The sequence below is a fragment of the Macaca nemestrina genome, chromosome 12 (genome assembly GCF_043159975.1).
Source record: "Macaca nemestrina isolate mMacNem1 chromosome 12, mMacNem.hap1, whole genome shotgun sequence".
Lineage (NCBI taxonomy): Eukaryota > Metazoa > Chordata > Mammalia > Primates > Cercopithecidae > Macaca > Macaca nemestrina.
Window position 1 is genome coordinate 28842549 of NC_092136.1, and position 20459 is coordinate 28863007.

Genomic DNA, 20459 nt, shown 5'->3' on the forward strand with positions numbered 1-20459 from the left:
TTCACCCTAAGATCATGCCCTATCGCCTACCTGCACAAAGTTGCATTTACTCAAGGCAACCTCTTTAACTCATCTACATTGGAGAAAGTTAGGAGTAATTTTTCCTTCTTTTTAAAAAAGTAAATACTTCTTAGAAGTTTTCAAACTCTCTAAAGTAGAATAACATCTGCTGAATACATTTGTAATAATATAGGACTCAGACTTTGGCATGTTGCATTAGAGCAGTTCAAGAGGAGACTTAAATTATACATGTCTTTCACATTCTCTCATTTTTTTTTTTCAGGAAACTCCAGGACAGCCTTCCCCCCACGCCCCCCCCAAAAAAATAAAGCTTAAAGTAAAATAAGAAGGAAAAAGTCTGAAAATTCACTGTTCTAATCATTTTTATTGTTATTTTATTAACTCATAGAGTATTTATTCAATCTAAAACTGAGACCCCAAAACCAATGGCAATATTCTGGATATGATGTTAATCAACACTAGGCAAACAGTTAATATTGCCTTACCAAATCAACCTCTAACTATACAATCTATAAACATATAGATTGCTATTCTGCCTTCACACATTTAGAGCATTTGGGAATCACACCATCCTTTATAAGCAGATTGCAGCAGGCATCACATATCAGCTGATGAATTTTTCTAGGGTAGGGACCCTGTTTTGTTCATCTGAGTATTCCCAGATTCTAGCTCAATGCTTAAAACACAGAAGGAACCGTCAATACCAAAATGACCTCAACATTAGCAAGAAGACCTGGATTGACACTATAATTAGGGACTAAACTCAACACTCAGAATTAGATGACTCCCTACAACCCCAGTTTTCTAAATAGTAGTTAATATACAATAAAATCGAATGCAAAAGGCAAGTCTGCAAAACACATGAAAATGGTATAATGATTCCTCTCTGTGCTAAGGATGCATGAACTGCAAGAAGAGTGAGCTGATGGGCGTCACTTAAATCTACCTCCTCTGGAACGAATCCAAATTAAGGGGAAAAAAAGACACTAAAAATCACAAACTAGACAGATTGTGGTTTGATTTTCATATAAGGATTTGGTTAAAATAAAGTTTCCTGTTTGTATCCCTTTGGGTTTAGCTGACCATTTCAAAGAAAATATTATTGTTTCACGGCTAAAAGAACATTTTGCTAAAACCATTCAGATCTGAAACATGCCCATTCAATTGAATCAAAGGACACAGTCTTATGATCACCTCAGTTTCAAGTGGAACAATTTACCCTTTTCCTTCAAGTAATGATACACTTAGCAACAAAGAATAAAAAATAATGTCTCAAGTTAAAGAGAAATGCATACAAAACAAATATGCACTCACTTAATACTGTTTAAGTTGGCTATTTAAAGATTGATAATGACCACCTTAAAAGTTTATTTAGCTATTAGTAGTTCTCTTCCATTCTGTAAAAGTTTAAAATCCCATTTGTCTACAAAAGTTCAACTCTCTAATTTATATGTACATATAAAATATATCAAATATATATAAATTGAAAAGATGTGTATCTTTCCAAGTAAATCAAACAATTTTATTCTTTTCAAAGAATCAAAGAAAATGATTATTTTATTTGTAGGAAAAATAAATATTTTTAATTCCCATGTCTTCACTGAGAAAGCATATTAGAAAAGATATTTATTGGAACAAAATACTATGCATTAAAAACACTGCCAAAAATAAATGTAATGATTATAATTCAAAATGCCATGCTCATTTAAATACATTTTCTTTCCTTATCCAATTACATGTAAACTACAGCAGTCACAAAAAACAAATGATTATCTATGGACCAAATATTCACGTTGAAATAAATGAATATGAATTATAACAACTTCAGCTGAAGGTTTATGCTAATATATCTAAAACAAAATGGCTTGATCAGCTCAAAATCTGTCATAATTTGAAAGGGGAAATTTCTTTCTGCAACTGAACCAGCAATTTTTTGTGTGTTTCATAATTTGTCAATTTGTTCCCTAAGTGTAGTGATTTAGTGATGACAAAAGAAATACAGAAACAAATGAAAATTGCTTAATTACAGCTTGCAGATGTTCCCCCAAAGAGAAAAAAACAGGTTAATGCTGCTGATGCTGTTTCTTCCACAAGACTCTGCTATAAATTAGTTCACTTCATTCAATATTTTTTTCCTTCAGTGTTCTATGTGATGTTTGATGTTATGTTGTGATAAAGAGATTACATACACATAGTTACTGAATTTATGATCAATATAAAACTATCAACATTTTTTCTTACCCTTTTATTCTTTTTGGTAATACTAAAAAACACATCAATAAAAAGCTTTAAAATAACACTGCTTCCTTACTCGCTCCCTTGGGATGCAAGATTAATTAATTTTTTTTTATTGCCTACTTTTATTAGCAAGTCCTTATGTCTTCTGCAAATTTCTCTCGAGGTGACATTATCCCCATGGCCTATGTCCCATGGCCTATGTCTTCAGTTAAAGTAAGTTTATTGCTATTTGCTGTGATATTTTCAATTATCTTCTCTTTACTGTTAAATTCACATTTGCAAAAGCGCTTCCCGAGTTGTCTTTTTTTTTCTTAATGTGGCTAACGTTAAAAAGGAAACAGAAAGGCACTGCAAATGGCCTGTGAACTAAAAACACCACTCAATATTCAGTAGGGAATTAAATGACTGATAACAACAGCACAGAAAATGTGGCTTCAGTGCCACCTGGAAGCATAAAGCTGGTCAGTTCGTTTCCAACTTCCTCTGACAGGCAATCTGCCAGTTGCAAGGGTATCAAAACAATGTTAAGACCTCTGGTCTCTATCTAATACATGACAAAAAATAACTGCAAAAGGCTACACAGCAAGGATTATTTTTCTTGTTGTGTTTTCTTTTATGAGAGAAAGCTGTTTTTATGCTCTACTGAAATTCCTTTCCTGCTCTGAAGTTGGTAAGAGGGCCAGCTGCTTTCTCTATTTTTCTCTGTGGTATTTTTCTACAGCAGATTTTAAATTCATTCTTCAGATTGGGAAAAGCCTCTCTTTGTACCCTCATGGAAGTTTAAAGATGCATTGCTAATGTTCAAATTCAAAATAGCTTTGGGGACCAAGATGATATGTCAACTTCGGAAATGTGTTGTTTTATGTGCTGTCACCAGTTTCATTTTTAATTATATTTTTTAGAAGCTGTCAAGTATAAGTAGTGATATTCTTTTGGCTGAAATGACAACTCAAAATTTATCAGTCCAGAAGTGTAAACCAAATCCCAACCCAAGATTCTAAGCTCTTGACAGAATGAGTACTCAATAAGGAAAAAAAAAAAAAAAAAAAAAATTAAAAGACTCCTGAAATGAGAACTGTGTAACTTTGAAGAAGTCATTTGGCCTCTGTGGGCCTCAGTATCTCCCAGGCACAATACTTGTGATTCTTCCTTGACTCTTTCTTCTCCCTAATCCTCTGCCAGTCACCTGTTACTAAGCGCTGTCAGTCATTCCTTCACTGGCAGCGTCTCCTAGGCCCTTTTGCTTTCCATTTTCTCCCCCACTACCCTAGTCCAGACCTCCAGCGATGTACTTCTGCTTAGCCCCCGGCTAGTCTCCCTGACTCCAGATGTTTTCTCTACTTCCTCTTTGCTCTACCTTTCAAAATCACAAGCAGCGTGTATTACTGGGTTTTGATTGTTTGTTTGAAAATTCTACTATGGTTCCCAGTTACATAGTATATCAAAATCCAAACTTGAGCATCATTACATAGCCTCCTTTTCAGGCTCTCCTTTCTGTGCCATCCACTACATGTGGGTGTTCCTCAGGGTTGTACTCTAAGGCCCTCCTGTCTGCCTGCCTGTCATTCTGTATTCTCTTTTCTTTTCATTGCATTTTTTCAACCAATATTTAAGCATCTACTCATTCTGCCCCACCAGGCACTGCTTTAGATCCAAGTGTAAGAGTGGTGAAAACCCACGAGACACTAGCTGCATGGAGTTGATACTCTAGAGAAGACAGGGTAAGTGTATTTTGAGGTAGCACATCCATTCCTGTTGGCATATATTATCTACATAGCAGTGACCCCAGGTCTTGAGAAGAACTGCCCGATGCCCTAAGGAAGGCAGAGAACAAAGTGGTTCAGGGTGTGGGCTTTGAAATCACACTGACTAGGCCCATAGTCTAACTCCATCTCTTCTTATGAGGACAGCAGTCATATTGGGTTAGGGTCCACCCTTATGACCTCATTTAACCCTAATTATCTCTTTAAAGGCTTCATCTCCCAATACAGTCCACGTTGGGGGTTAGGGCTCCAACATGTAAATTTGGGAGGCACACAATTCAGTCCATAACAGCAAGTTACTTAACTTTATGCCTTGGTTTCCTCATCTGTAAGTTAAAAATAATAAAATGATAAAAATTAAAATGTAAGAAAAAACTCACTAGGTCATTATAATGATTAATGGAGATGATACATGTGAAGTGCTAAGCATTAATCCCTAGAACTTAATGCTATCAGTAGTAATATTAGACTTGTTTTGTAAGAGTCTCTCACTCACAGATGTTTCTGTGAGAGAGGTATAATTGTACAGAGGAGAGTCAGATGTCTGGAGTGTGAATCCTTGACCTGAACTCAGGCAAATTATTTAATCTACAATGACTTTCAGTTCCCTGAGCTATAAAAAGGAAGAATAATAGCTAATTCTTTGCATAATTGTGGCAATTAAATAAGTTACTCGAGACAAATACTTAGTAAATATATCCATAAGTGAATCTAAAATAAAGAGCACTAGACAGCCTCTGCCAACTCTATAATTTAAAAAGAAACATACTTTAAGCAATTATCTGGTATTTTAAAGCGGTACAGACAGTCCTGCTTTTTAACGGACTGCATTATCAGAATCTGTAGCCTAAATCAGTGTTTCTCAAAACTAGTGGTACATCAGAATCACCTAGAGAGCCTAGAGAATATAAAAATTTTAGACCCCTTGCTATAGTTTCATTTAATAAGCCAAAAGCCTGGAAATCTATACTTTTATAAAAGTCTGTCATCACAAAAGTCTTCCTGATATTCAGCCAAGTTTGAGAACTACTTGTCTATAGTAGAGCTGCTTACATATGTGGTTTTATGTTTTCAAGTAGACATGGTAAAAAATAAATATGCAAATAAAATGTAAAGTTAATTTTAATAATTTATTTTATTTAAATTAATTTTCTAAAATATTATTCAAATATAGTCAATATAAAAATATTAAGATATTTTACATTCTATTTTTATACAAGTCTCCAAAATCCAGTGTACGTTTATGCTTATGGCATGTCTCAATTCAGAGAGTAAATTTTCGTCAGAAATATTTGATCTGTATTTAGATTTCATAAAATTTACATTTAAAAAAATGGATTCACCTACCCAAGTTGTTCCAAACACCTTTTAAAGTTTTCTAATAAACGAATACCAGTTTTTTTATTTAAATTTAAATTAATTTAAGGTAATTAAAATTTAAAATTCTGTTTCTGGATAGCACTAGCCATGTCTCCAATACTCAATAGTTGCATGTTGCTAGTAGCTACTATGGTGGACAGTGCAGGCCTGTATGATCACGAATCATACAGTTACTACACCACTCATGAAATCTGTAATGCTGGAAAAGCACTGGCATCACTCCTTAAATAACTCAATGTGAATTAAGTAAATATAGATTAATTTCTCTATGATTATACAATATTATTAAAATCTGAGAAAAACTGAACGCTATTCAGTGGTTTTGAAACCCTGAGAGTTTGGAACTATTAAAGGCCAGCCCTCCACCAATTTATAAAGCCACAGGCATAGCCATTTGTCCTGAACATTCAGACACACAATGTTCTACCTAATAGGAAAATCAATTCAAATATTAACAAATATGAAGAGAAAAAGGGAGGTTGAGTTGACAGGAATTTTTTTCAAAGATATGTTAAAAGAACAATAAAATGCTAAAAGCACAAAGTATTGCAAGTGAAATGAGAATAGCATAAAGAAAAACTAGGAATGAAATTACACATCAAAATGTGAAATAAAATCTTTGATCTACACAGAAGAAAACAGGTTAAAGTAGACAAATATGGCAGTGAATAGAAAGCTGTTATTATGTGGCAATATAAAAACTCTAGAATCACTTGGAAAGCTGGATGCTAGGCACGTGAGAGAGAGAGAAAGAGAGATTTGGAAATAACTACTGTAACTCCTAACAGTTACCATATGTAATAAAATGGAGTTGAAAAGATTTAATGTCAATTTCTAAGTCATTGGCTTCTTAATTATACAATTTCTGTGTGACAGCAACATGAGCAGTAATTACCACTCTAAAAGGTGGGAGCAAATGCTTCCCAAATGGGATCATGTTGTAATCCTGGTGTGGAAGGAAATTAAAAGAAATTGCCTTTTTCTTTCAGCAGTTTAGAAGCAACTCTAAACTTTACTAAAGCAAGGCTACATATTCGTCTTGAAGATGTATTGTTTAAAGGAGATAGAGATACATCAGTACTAAAATCAATGCAACCATGACCCAAAGAACCATCACTAGCGTAGGCATTTTAACATCTTTCAGTTTCAGCTCTTTTCTGTCAAACTTTCCTGGTTCTACTTAACGTCTTGAAGCCCAAGGCAAGTTTGGGTTCAGTAGTTATCCCAGACTCATCTCAAGCAGCCCCTCTGATGACTAGACTTTATTGCCCTCCCTCCAACCACAGGCTAGGTGGCCCTCCTATAAACTCTCAGTCTCCACTGTGATACTTACCATGCATTAGTCTAATTTCCTGCTTGCTTATTTATCTCTACCACTGGATTACGAGTGCTTGAGAACACAAACTATATTTTATTTCCTTTTTAATCTTCAGCACCTAAAATGATATCTGGACCATAACAAGATACTCACAGATTTAATGAATTAATGAATTAATAAAAAATCAAATGTAAGTATTTACCTCAGTGTTTCTATAACCTAGAAAACATGATAGCAATATGACAGGCAAGAAGAAAGAATCCTTTTTTCCTTTTAAACAGATATTCTAGAAATTCCCATAAATTAGTTACATTCACAGAGAAACTGAGATACAAAAGATTGAAACTTAGCTGCTTATCTTTATCCACTATGTCAACAATATAACGGTGTCTTTACCAACTATTAAAAAAAATCTGCATGCTAATTTTCTAATACACATCTTACAGTTTGATTTACCCTCCTGAACGGAAGATACTACTGAGAATTCACTCATAATTGGCCTTTTAAAACTAATAATTAATGTCTCTTTAAACATTTTGATAGAACATTGTCTTTACCACGTTAAAAACTTAGTTGCTCTAAAAGAGAAAAAAACTACAAAACATGATCAACATAAATGTACTGTAGTGAGAATTATGCTATAATATTAACAGTTTCCAAATGTTTTCCAAGAGTCTGAGGCAGTAATGAGAATTTCTTTCAACAAGGCTATAATTTAATTTTTTCCAGAGAAATATTTTTAATAGGATTACTGACCCTTTTAACACTCTTGGAAAGAAAATGAATCCCATAAGCATTCTGGTGTATAACTATTATAAAAATAAATAGAACAGTCAATCAGTGGAAATGGTAATGGACTTGAGAAACTAAACTTACTAAAGAAATGTACATAAGTATGCATGGTGATAACCACTTTAACAGAGAAAAGGCTCAGTGTATATCAACAAAACGACTAAACACATTGAGACAAATGAAGGGCCTGGAAAGAAGCAGGGAAAATGGGAATTTTGGAAATACAGCTTTAATGTCTTTCTTAAACAAAACTAACCACATTTACCTTGATCAATTCTGCTGGCTATCACTCAACTCTTAGGCCTGTCCCTAAGTCCTGGTTTCTCAGAAGGTATTTAAATGTTTCAAGGGAAAAAAGGACACTTACTGATTTAAGAGACATTTTTACACTCACAACTCTTTGTGCTTTAAGAGGAATTTTTTCAGGTCATTAGTTTATAATGTGCACTGGTGCCTAGGGATATTTTGAAAGACAAAAAGAAAAACAAAACTAGTATGCTTGAAGATGCAGTTTATGGGACCTGCATCATCATTTATTTCAGCTCAATTTGGGGCCCAAAACTGAACCCAAAATGGAAGTTATCACATCTACAACAGTTTCTTTCTCAGCATGCAATGATCATACTGGAATTTGAAAACAGAGTAAGACCCCTTTTCACAAAAGTAAATGTATTATAACCCCCTAAATATATCAAAGTCCTTGCAAAAAGTTTTTATTCTTCTAGGGTATAAAAATAAAGTCAGTCTTACAAATGATTTCCAAAATAATATGAATTATCAAAATGTCATTAGCATACCAAAATTCATTAATTCTGCCAATTTTACCCTTGTTTCCACCACCCCACCACAGCCATTCATACTGCTATGTTTAGGTCCAGAAAACACAAACTAAATCATCGGTCTCGAACAAAGCAGGTATCTTCCTAAACTCAGGTTCATAGACTAAAAGATAATTTAGTCATTCTCAAGATTCATTTGATCTACATATCACGTCCAAACAGATCATTCACAGTCAGCCCCAAAGTTAACTAGCTAGTTCCTAAATTTTTCATCTCCACTAAGTATAAACAAAACCACCACATCTATGTTTTTTGTTTAAGTGTAAACGAAACAGATATCAATTATATTATATCTTGCCTGATAAAAGAAACAGGTTAGAATCACGTTTTCTTTTCATTATAACTACTACACTTCTTTTATATTTATACATTATAACTATAATTTCATTATAACTACTACTCTTCTTTTACATTTCTTTGGGACACATGAATCATTACTCAAATCATGAAGTCTGGTATTTTAACAGTGTCATGACCTCAGAGATTATGGAACTCTCTGTTCTCGCCCTTGGGTACACATTAGAAACACCAGAGGAGGATTTATAAAATATGAATCCCTTGATCCTAGCTGAGCTTCAGAGTGGGCTCTGATGTCGATACATTCTAAAAGCAAGTCAGGCGAGTCTAATGCGTAGCTAGGTAGAGAACCAATGGTCTCAAAAATGTGGATCAATGACCCAGAAAGGATCAAGGTTGAGAGCAAGCCGATGGCAATCTGAAGCAAAATCCAGAAGGAAGATAACAACTCAAATGCCTAGGGGCCCACTTGAATGAATGAAGCAGCCAATGTAAGCACACATTTTTAGACTGCGTGAGTACCAGAGAGCACGACAAACTAAGGAGCTCACTGGGCAAGAGCTCCTGAGCTCTAGCTGACATTGCCACGAGGAAGTAACAGATATTCTCACTGGATCCCACCCAAAAAAAAAACACAAATCAAGATTTTCATGTAAAATTACCCAACTTTCAAATGTTGGCTCAATTACTAAAACAATAACGCTGGATGAGGGAAACAAATAATGAAAAACACAACATGGGTTTGGCCTCATCTCACCCAGTCTAAAGGGTTGTTTCCGCTCTACAGAAAACAGGAGCAGCAGCAGCAGCATCACAACAGCAATACCAATACCTAACACTCAGTAAGTACTTATTATGTATTAGTCACTACGCTAAGAGTTTCACATGGATTATCTCAATTAACCTTTCTCAACCTTTGAGAGAAGTACTATTATTATTCCCCTTTTACTCAAAAACTACCTCCGCCCATGATCACATGGCCAGTAAGTGTGATCCCAGTTTCCAGAAGTGTGCAATGTAATCCATAGTCTATACTATGCTATTTCTCTTTGAAATTTTTTAAAATAGGCTTTTAACAACCTCCACTCTTTGCATTTGGCTTTCTTAAAAAATAAAAGGATTATACTAAATGATTTCTCAAGTCATTTTTAGTTATCAAATTCTGTGGCTCTGACACCATCACACAACTCTTGGATGTATGAAGACTAGTATTTATATCATCAATAACATTAGGGCACTGGTCACGAGTGCCCTAGTAAGAATTACCTGATAAACGAATGGAATGAATGTTCACTAAATAGTCTTTCTTAAGAGGCAGCAAAAACATAAACTTAAAATAAAATTATTTATCTCTATTGCTGCAGAAAGTTTACTTCTCCATTTTACCTTGTGAACGATGAGCAAAAGTGTTCAGAAATTCTTCATCATTTGTTTGCTCATGACAATTAAGGAATTTATCCAAGACTTCTTTGATTAACTGATCTTCATTCATTATTTCCAATCCTGACACATGGGCAGACATTTCTATTCACGAGGCCACAGTATCTGCAAGACAGAAAAATACCAGCTAGCGAGCAACAGGCAATACCAGCCCCTTTGAAAATATTCTGGATGGGTAGGTTGAAAAATCCCAAGGCTCCAAAAGAAAGATCAAGATAGTTACTAGAGCAACGACCTCTAGTTCAAGAGATCAGAATTTTATTCATATCTTTGCTGCTGAATTGTTAATTATCACAATTTTATTTTTTTGCTTCAGTCTTCTCATTACTATCTTCTTAATTCATAAGAATATTGTCACCCAATTACACAATTAGAAATTCAAAGTCTTTCAAGGTAGGAGGAACTTTAAAGAGTACTCAACTAACCACCCATCCAATGACAATAGCTTAGTGACTTATTTAGCAGTTACTGTGTACCAGGTGCTGTTCTGAGTAATTTTTTTTGTTAATTATCATAACAGTCCTAGATAAGGTCACAGAGTCAATACGGAGAAGTGCCAGCTCAAGAAGTCTGATCCTAGAAACCATGCCTTTAAACACTTCACTATCCATCACTCTATTCACTGGGTGACCTGCCCTCCCCCCGCCAGCCCCCGCCTTCCCTACTATCGCTGACAAAAGTTGACTTGCCCGTGCATCAACACATCCAGGGACTGGTAACTCTGAACATTCCAAAAAAGCCTTTGCACAGCTCTGTTAAAAACTTTTTAAATTAAGCCTAAATCTGTCTCCCTGAACCCTACCCCAACTGGTTTCTGAGCCCCCAACGTTGTACTGAAAAATTTCAGTCTTTCTTATACATGACATCTTTTCAAATATTTGAACAAGGTTATACTGTCCTTTGTCAATCTGTCAATCTTCTGATTTCCTTAACCTCAATTCCAAAATACCAAAAAGCTCAGGAAAAAAAAAATTTCATAAGACAATGCCCAAATGCATTTGGGGGCAAGACCTGGTTGAATTAACATGAGAGTACTTACGGCTTTTATTCTACTCAGCATTACTATTCATATATTTCCCTGTAGAAATACCAGTGTGCTTGCATATAAGGTGCTTTCCCAGAACCAGCCTAGAGATTTTGTATAATATATGACACATGCACTGATTACCTTTCTAAACTCCAAAAAGTTCTGAATTCTGAAGCACATCTGACCCTGAGGGTTTAAATAAAGAATCGTGAAGCTACACATGCCTCACAAGATTACTATGAAAATTAAATGAGTACGCATGGCATCTCAAAAAATGTTAGCCAGGATGATGATGATGATGGATCAGTCTTAGGATTCTGTCCTTTGCCTACACGAAGACCTGTTATAACTGTGCCCACTCAACTCTGAAGGCAGTGATGTTATCTAAAGATAAATCAAGATAATTCCACATGTATTACAACCCCAGATAAAGCATGGAGTTGTAGAGGACTGAGTAAAAATTAAAAGTGTAGCTGGGTACCAACTTAAAACAAAAGAAACCATTTCAAGCTATTTGTACCTAAAAAAGTTAGATATATGAAAAAGCATTGGTTATGGCTTATGCACATTTACTTGTAACACTGCCAAGGCTTTAGCCATGCAAAGCTGAATAAATTGTGTTTGCAGTAGCTAGACAGTAAATAATGATAAGTAAACTCAAAAGTGGCTATTATTTTACTACATTAGCATGTATACTTCATTACAAGAATTTCAATGTCAATCTGCTTTTCCAGAATTGGAGCCTAGAAAATTTTCAACAGTTTATTAATCTCTTCTTTAAAATCATCTTTGGTAAGTTACTTCAGCAAACAAATACCAAAGAGATGCACCCAGGTTGTGGTTTCCATTCCTGTAAATGTCTTCTCATAATGCTTTAGGAGTGTTAACAGAAATTCCTTTAAACTTCTTTTCCACGGCATATTTTGAGTATTATTCAACACATCTCAGTAGTACTAAAAGCAAACAATTAACAGATTGTGCCAGCACAAATTCAAAATCCTTCTAGGCCTTTAATTTTATTTGTGTGGTTATCCCAATATAGAGATGACATGCTTTTATTGACTATTTTATTTATTTACTTATTTATTTATTTATTTATTATTTATTTATTTATTTTGAGACAAAGTCTCACTCTTGATGCCCAGGCTGAAGTGCAGTGGCGCGATCTTGGCTCACTGCAACCTCTGCCTCCCAGGTTCAAGCAATTCTCCTGCCTCAGCCTCCCGAGTCACCAGGATTACCAGGCGCCCCCCCACTATGGCTGGCTAATTTTTTTTGTATTTTTAGTAGAGACAGGGTTTCGCCATGTTGGGCAGACTGGTCTCGAACTTCTGACCTCAGGTGATCCGCCTGCCTCGGCCTCCCAAAGTGCTGGGATTACAGGCGTGAGCCACCGTGCCCGGTCTTATTGACTTCTTAAAGGACTTCTGGAATATCCAGTTTCACAAACTGTCATTATTAGAAGAGTTTAACAATACCCATCTTCAAATTTAGAACTTGCCTTTTCTACAAAAATACAAACCTAGTATTAAAAGTCCCCAGGGACTGACAGAACAGATAATCACTTATCAGACAGCCAAGTGGTTTATGCAAATCCTAGTGGTTTTCTAAAAGGAAGCAATGCATTTTCAATTACCATTCACATACTTTTGTGTTTTTATCATGAAGTATTTTTCTAAAAGAAAAAGCGGGGGGGAGAGAGATCGAGAGACACTTGCCTGGATAAGAGAATTCTTTGTTTTGGTTTGGTTTTTATGTTTTAAGGCTTTGAGCTCCACATGACAGACTCAAAACGTCTTGAGATAAGTAAATGTGTATAAATATCTGCTGGTAAATCACAAGCAACACTTTCACAGTCACGGCCCCCAGAAGGAAATACAGGGAGCATGCACTGCTCCTTGGACTATTACACTTCACTTGAAAACCACAGGCCTGGTAAGGAATAGGGTTCACTTTTTACCAAGTCACTGAGAAATAGAAAAATCATATAACCTCCCTAAAGTCTTGTTTTCTGCTATCAAATAATGAAGCTAACAACCACCTAAGCTAGTTAATGTTATGTGCTCTCTGAAAGAACATTATTATGAAATATGGTACATGAAATTGTCAGCACTGATTCAGCACATCTTTGATGTTCACCTTCAGATACCTGTTAATGAACTTACTCAAACAAAATGCAACTTTCAGACACAATAGTCGACCTAAAGAAGTAAATCACCACGAGTTTGCTTCTCTGAAAGTGCATACCATACTTTTTAACAGCACTAGGGTTATATGTCTGCAAAAAAAAAGTGTGGGGCAGTGGTTCAAAACTCTGAGAGTCATGCAGGTCTATGAAAGCCCACTTACTCAAAATTGTATTCTTCTGCTCAGTAACAATCTACTGCTATACCGAAAGGTAAGATGGGATATCATAAAAATATTATCACTTTGCCTAAGGAAATAAAATCATCAACATTTGTACTTCAACAATTGCACAAGGGGTGTGTCCTTTTATATTTGTGTAAATGGTCAAATCTCCAAAAGACCAAACTGCACTCTAACTGCAGAGATTTAGTAAGACTGCACAGATGTGATTAGAACAGACCTAATATGAACTGATGTCTTCCTCCTTGACTGAACTACAACAATTTTGCATCCTCTAATTTTTTTGTCTTTCAGATAATATCAAGAAGAAAGAAAAAACATCCAACGAGAAATTCAGATTCTCTGACTTGAGAGAAACCTGAAGGTTATCTAGTCCAATCATAGGAATAAATGAGTATGGGAAAGAAACTTCATGTGGGGTTTCTGTCAACTAATGACTCTATTGATGAGCAGTAATGGATGGTTCTCTCATCATAAATAGTAATGAGATGCTCATGATTATGAACTTTAAGGCATATCTGAAGCCTCAGGAAATTAAGCACAAAGCAGCAATCTTACCCTGGCAGGTATATTCATGCCTCCATTTGTGCTCCATACCCTAATGACATTCAAAAGGCCAGAGGCTGAGCACATATTATACCATTATATATTAGCGACCCACCAATACAAATGAGAAAACAAAAGAAGAAACAAAAGGAATAAAGGGAAAGCAGAATATAAAACAAAACATCTCTTACAAAATAGAAAAGAACCTACACTCCTTTATTGTTTTCCATCAGGATGAAATAAAAAAACATACAATTAGAGCAAAAAGTATACACTGCACTTCAAGTCATGAGTTTTTATCAAAAGCCTTTTCTAACACGTAAAAGACATCAAACTCTTCATTATCACCAAAAAAGTTGGTAGTATAAGCATCTAGACTTCTACATATTATTAAATTCCCCTAGGTATATAGCCCTTTTCAGTGAATATTAAAGGAAGTATTTGGAAGGAGGTAGGAAAGGTTTGGGGATTATTGTTGACTACAAAGCTTTGAGAGAGAGATGAACTGCATTCCATGCAGCAGTAATAGAAGTATGTCTTACTAGCTATACGTTTCTCCTTGATAAATTCTCACCAAAAGGAAAAGACAGCACATCCATCCTAAAAACTGCATATAATTTTTAAAATGTGGGTTCAGATTATAAACAAAGATACCACAAAGGATGCCTTAACAAAAATAGATCTAGGTTCTTCCCTAAAGAGATTTATAATTTACATATTTACATATTCTTTTTTGTTTGTTTGTTTTTGAGACTGAGTTTTGCTCTTGTCACCCAGGCTGGAGTGCAGTGGCGCAATCTCGACTCACTGCAGCCTCCACCTCCTGGGTTCAAGCGATTCTCCTGCCTCAGCCTCGTGAGTAGTTGGGATTACAGGCACCCACCACCACACCTGACTAATTTTTGAATTTTGAGTAGAGACAGGGTTTCACCATGTTGGCCAGGCTGGTCTCAAACATCTAACCTCAAGTGATCCGTCTACCTCGGCCTCCCAAAGTGCTGGGATTACAGGCGTTAGCCACTGTGCCTGACTGTAATTTACATATTCTATACAACACTCCATTTTTGTAATAGCAATAACTCAGATTTTTATGTTATACTATACTTATGCAAGATGTTAACATTGCAGAAGGCTGGACCAAGGATGCATGAGACCTCCCTATATACCTCTTTGGAACCTCCTGTGAATTCATTTTGTGAATCTGTAATTATTTTTTTCGCTTAGAAAGGGGGGATGGAAACAGAGACGAATGATAAGTCAATTAAAACAAAAGATATTTAGGAAAAGTAAATTATCACTAAAAGTTTACCAAGAATGTGAGAACCAGGTGTGTTGTTTTCCCCTACAGAAAACTCTGGGAGACAGACTAATACTGATCTATACAATTACATGCATAAACAGAAACTTTCCTCTTGAAAACTTTGCTTCCCTTTCCTGTTCATTCACCCAAGCTACTGTAATGAGGTTTCTTGAGGCTATCATTCATTAAGCCCTGCTGTTCATCATCCGCAGATTGTACAAGACCCACTTTATTTCCCCAAGTATACTCTTCCTCCTAGCTGTTTAAGTCAATCCAGAAATGTCTGCATTGACTCACTGAGGCAGGTCAAGTAAGTATTAGATTGTTTTCAGTTAAACAGCTATTAATTCTATCAAACAAAGAAAAATGCAAACCAGTGAAGCATTTGAACTCTCCCCACTTACTCCCTATCATTTTTTAAAAACAGATTAACTGTGTACACAGAATCTGTAGGATACACTTATAAGACAAATCTCAGGAAATTCATTGTTTTTGAAATCAGAAAGTCTGCCTTTTCACAACCATTTTTGCTTCTTTTTTTTTTTTTAAGAATTTACAGTTGTGTGGAATTACAAGTAAACACCATACCTTCACCCCCTAACAAAACTCCTATAAGCACACTAACTGACCTGTAGACATTTATCAAGAAAAATCTGCCATACACGTATTTCAACCATGTCCAAAACTGATCTCCTAGCCTCAGAAATGCTATCAACTATACCAATGAGTTATGGGCAGTAACGGCGAGTAATTCAGTGAACATTTTCTTCAAGACTCCTGATACAACTGTGAATCCATAAAGCAGTAGGGTTTCTGAGTCAACTTTATAGCTCTATAATCACACAATATTTCAATCATAAAAGATTAGTTCAAACATAATCCCACCCTCACATAAGATACAGTGTCCCACTAATGGTTACTTTATCTATACTGCATACTATGGCACAAAGGCATTCACTCTTAATTAAAGTTGTCCCCTTCTCTCCAACTTCCTGAGCCTGTTAACCACCTGCACAGCGCACAGGACTTTAAACAATACCAAGAAGTCTACTCTAAAGCAAAACCCACACAGCTGGTTAGGAGCAGGTGTAGACCAACTGAACTAAATCACCTAGGAGTTCATTTCGAAATGTTTCAAAATGCCAGATCTCGCAAATAAAATCAAACTTTATTTCACTTGGCATTCTCTTAAAAGAAGTAAGATTTTAGATTTGTTTCCCAGCTATTTTGAATTATAAATTCCTAAGGTTGTGGAATAATAAATGGGCTGTAAGAGGTAATACAGTGCTTCCCCAGCTTCCAATTTCACTCAATACTTTATCTGCAATTTTGCCTCAAGGTAGAAAACATAACATACACATGCACATACATATATAAATAATTTCTTTTTGTCAATATGGTTTCTATACTCAAAGGTAGAAATTAAGAATCAGGTCAAGTGCAATAGCTCGTGCCTGTAACCCCAGCACTTGGGAAGGACAACATAGGGGGAACACTCTAGCCCAGTAGTTCGGGACCACCTGGGCAGTATAGTGAGACCTTATCTCTACAAAAAATTAAATAATTAGCTGAGCATGGTGGTGTCCATCTGTGGTCCCAGCTACTTGAGAGACTGAGGTGGGAGGATGACTTGAGCCCAGAAGGTGGAGGCTGAGTTGAGACAAGATTATGCCACTGCACTCCAGCCTGGGCAACACAGCGAGATCCTGTCTCCAAAAAAAAAAAAAGAATCACAAACTCCTTCAAACTCCTTTCCTTCTCTAAAAATAAAATCTTTCAGTAAATTTTTTTCTAGCAAGAAAAATTTTCCAGCCAAACTCCTCTGAAATTTTTTTTCCATTTTGTTTTCAAGCAAAGAATCCACCTTAAATCAGAGAGCATGAAACTTTTATAGGAAGACACTACTCATTCTGGTCAGGTGGCCATATCTAATTAATTGCTTTAAATAAAAAATGTCAAGTCACTTGTCATGTTCTTCTCTTGATAATCCATCATACTAACTGTAAATTGCTTCCTTCTATATATTTCCTCTTCCTTCCTCTTTTCTTTGTCAGTTTCAGTTGTGGCTCCTATTATGGAATTCATTCAACAGGCCAAACATCTCCCTTTCCAACACAATTTATCTTATTTCCTCAAAACTCTGCCACTTAGTAAAACAGTAATCATTGTCTATGCTTATCCTAATGCTATGAGAAGTTGCCACTGACATTATTTCAAACACTAGTTAACTCACTGAGTAATAATGAAGTTTAAGCTGTTTCTCCATTTACAAAATGGTGATAGAAACGCTTGAGAGATGCACTACAGTTCTTGAAATGCACTGTCATGAATTCTGCCTCCCTCCAACCCACCATGTCCACAGATCCCTGCAGCTGTGTTACCCTTGTCAAGCTATGTAAACTTTTCCGACCCTGAGTAGTTTGAGTGTAAAAATAAAGGGATTGGGCTTGAGGTTGGCTTCCATCTTTTTTTTCCAATTACATTTCCTTTTTGGTCCAATTATTATGCCAGGATATCCCATTACTAAGTTTTTATCTTTCCCATAAAATAAAGGTTGTTTTACTATGTAATTTCACTGACTTGTATTCTTTGATTGTGTACTGGTTTTTTGAAATTTACTGAAGGATAAATCAATATGTTCTTGTAGGAGTTTGAATTTGATTTTGCCTCAAGGCTTAAAAATGGGCTGAGAAACTTATAATTGTGATTTCTTAATGAACTTCTAAGAACTTTTAAGAAAAGATGAATGTGGCAAGAATATAAGGCGTGTTCATCTGCAACCAAAAGTTGCTTCATTCTACTATTATATATGTTCTTTAAGGCAGTGGTCCCCAACCTTTTTGGCACCAGAGACTAGTTTCATGGAAGACAATTTTTCCATGGACCACAGTGAGGGGGCTGGTTTCAGAATGAAACTGTTCCACCTAAGATCATCAAGCATTAGATTCTCATAAGGAACACTCAACCTAGATCCCTTGCATGCGCAGTTTACAATAGGGTTCACACTCCTATGATGATCTAATGCCACACAGCAGATCTGACAGGAGGCGGAGCTCAGGCAGTAAGGCTTGCCAACCTGCAGCTCACCTCCTGCTATGAAGCCCTGTTCCTAACAGACTGCTGACCGTACCTGTCCTTGGCCCAGGGATTGGCAACCCCTGCTTTAAGGGCAAGACCTGTGTCTGATTTTTTTTCTAATTCTCCACATGGTTTTATATATAGTAGATGCTCAATAAATATAGTTTACTATTTTATATTTAGTTTCAATGCTGAGGAATTTGGGAGATCAGGGACCTTGTATGAAATCACTGTAAGTCTAATGCTCTCCTAACGGTATAGCAAGGACTTGGAGTCTTAAAACCCATTTTCAAATGTGCTACTAATTTCTAGTCTCCTCAGGAGACAACTACTCATTCAGCAACTAATTATTATGCTAAAAATGGCCTGTTAGTAAAATCCAAAGGCTAAAACATGTCTAAACCTACCTATGGTTTCTATCTTTGCATTTCTTATTTTATATTTACAGTGGAGACATCCAATATATCAACTTTATGACAGTTGTCCTTATTGTTGCTCTAATTTCAAGAATCTTATACATAAAACACATAAATAGGTTAGAGAAATAACCCAACATCCTTTTGCAGATTAAAAAAATCATCATGGAAGGCACTAGAAGAGATGATGATGCTGTTTAAAGGATGGGTCGACATTTCAAATGATGAGAATCAACCAAGCAATTGAACTACACACATCTGTTTAAAAAAAAATCAACCCTGAAAATATACACACTAAAATTTTGCAAAAAAATTAAAGTAGTCACTATACAAATATATTTACAGCATCTTCATTAGGTAAGATTTACTGTATACATTCTATATACTAGACATTTTAATCCATTAAGCCTTAAAACAAGGTAATTACTACTCCCATCTTAGAGATAAGAAAACTGACACTCAAAAAGGTCACAACATTGAAACTCAAACCCAGATTTGCCTACCTCTGTTCACTACATTTTATCACCTCAGCCATATGGAAACTGATCAAATGACCAACAACAGTGGAAGGTCAGGTAAATTATATTACATTTACTTAATGTAATGTTATGCTACTATTAGAAATTATAGGCTGGGCAAGGTGGCTCACACCTGTAATGCCAGCACTTTGGGAGGCCATGGCAGGCAGATCACCCAAGGTTAGGAGTTTGAGACTAGACTGGCCAACACAGTAAAACCCCATCTCTACTAAAAATACAAAAATTAGTTGGGTGTCATGGCATGTGCCTGTTATCCCAGCTATTTGGGAGGCTGAGGTAGGAGAATCGCTTGAACCTGGGAAGCAGAGGTTGCAGTGAGCCGAGATCATGCCACTGCACTCCAGCCTGGGAGACAGACGGGACTCCATCTCAAAAAAAAAAAAAAAAAAAAAAAAAAAAAAAAAAAGGTAAAGGTAAGAAATTATAAAGGTAATTTTTTGCTATCCAGATCATTATGGAATATTAATCTCTTCCTTGGCTAAACACTTTACATACATTACCTTATTTAATCTTTTCTCAACAGCTTTTTGAAGTAAATATTTCTATTATCATCATTTCAGAGACAGAGAAACAAAGGCTTAAGTATTAAGATAACTTTACCTGAAAAAATAGCAGAGCTAGCAGAGAAAACCAGGTGAGCTTGACCCCAAAGCCCATTTTCTTAATCACTAAACTGTATTATTACACAGTAGCTGCCTGATATAAAGTTGGTAGAGGGCCTGGAATAATTATAACTCTTTCTTTCTGAGTCTTGTATTAAAGAAAATGAGACCACAAAAGAGTACTTCAAAGTTAAAATGAATAGCCCTGGTATTAGTGGTCTCTGCTTTAGGACAAATAATTTCTCATTTGACTCAAAATAGTATTTATTTAAACCACAGAAACTGTATGCATTTCTTCTGTGTTTTTCTAAAATGTTTTTAATTTTTAAAAATCAAGTTTTAACCAGATTTCTTTTTATCTTTACAAATAGTGAATTGTGTTGCCATTTTTGCTAGTAGTGAAATAGTTAAATCCTGAGGGTACACCCTGGTGGGTAACTCCCTCAACCATCTAAAGAGAGAGAGAGAGAGAGAAAAAAAAAAAAAAAGGTCATAG

General features: G+C 35.7%; 1 protein-coding gene across 11 annotated transcripts in view; it reads right to left on the reverse strand.

The window, feature by feature from the left end:
- IFTA (intraflagellar transport associated protein) overlaps nucleotides 1-20459 on the reverse strand; it is a 59602-nt gene that overhangs the window by 35257 nt on the left and 3886 nt on the right. For all 11 annotated transcript variants that reach the window (XM_071074870.1, XM_071074867.1, XM_071074874.1 and 8 more), the window contains one exon: nucleotides 10035-10193. In XM_071074870.1, coding sequence (XP_070930971.1) covers nucleotides 10035-10170 — 136 coding nt within the window. In that variant the 5' untranslated portion in view covers nucleotides 10171-10193. The remainder of the gene's footprint in view (nucleotides 1-10034; nucleotides 10194-20459) is intronic.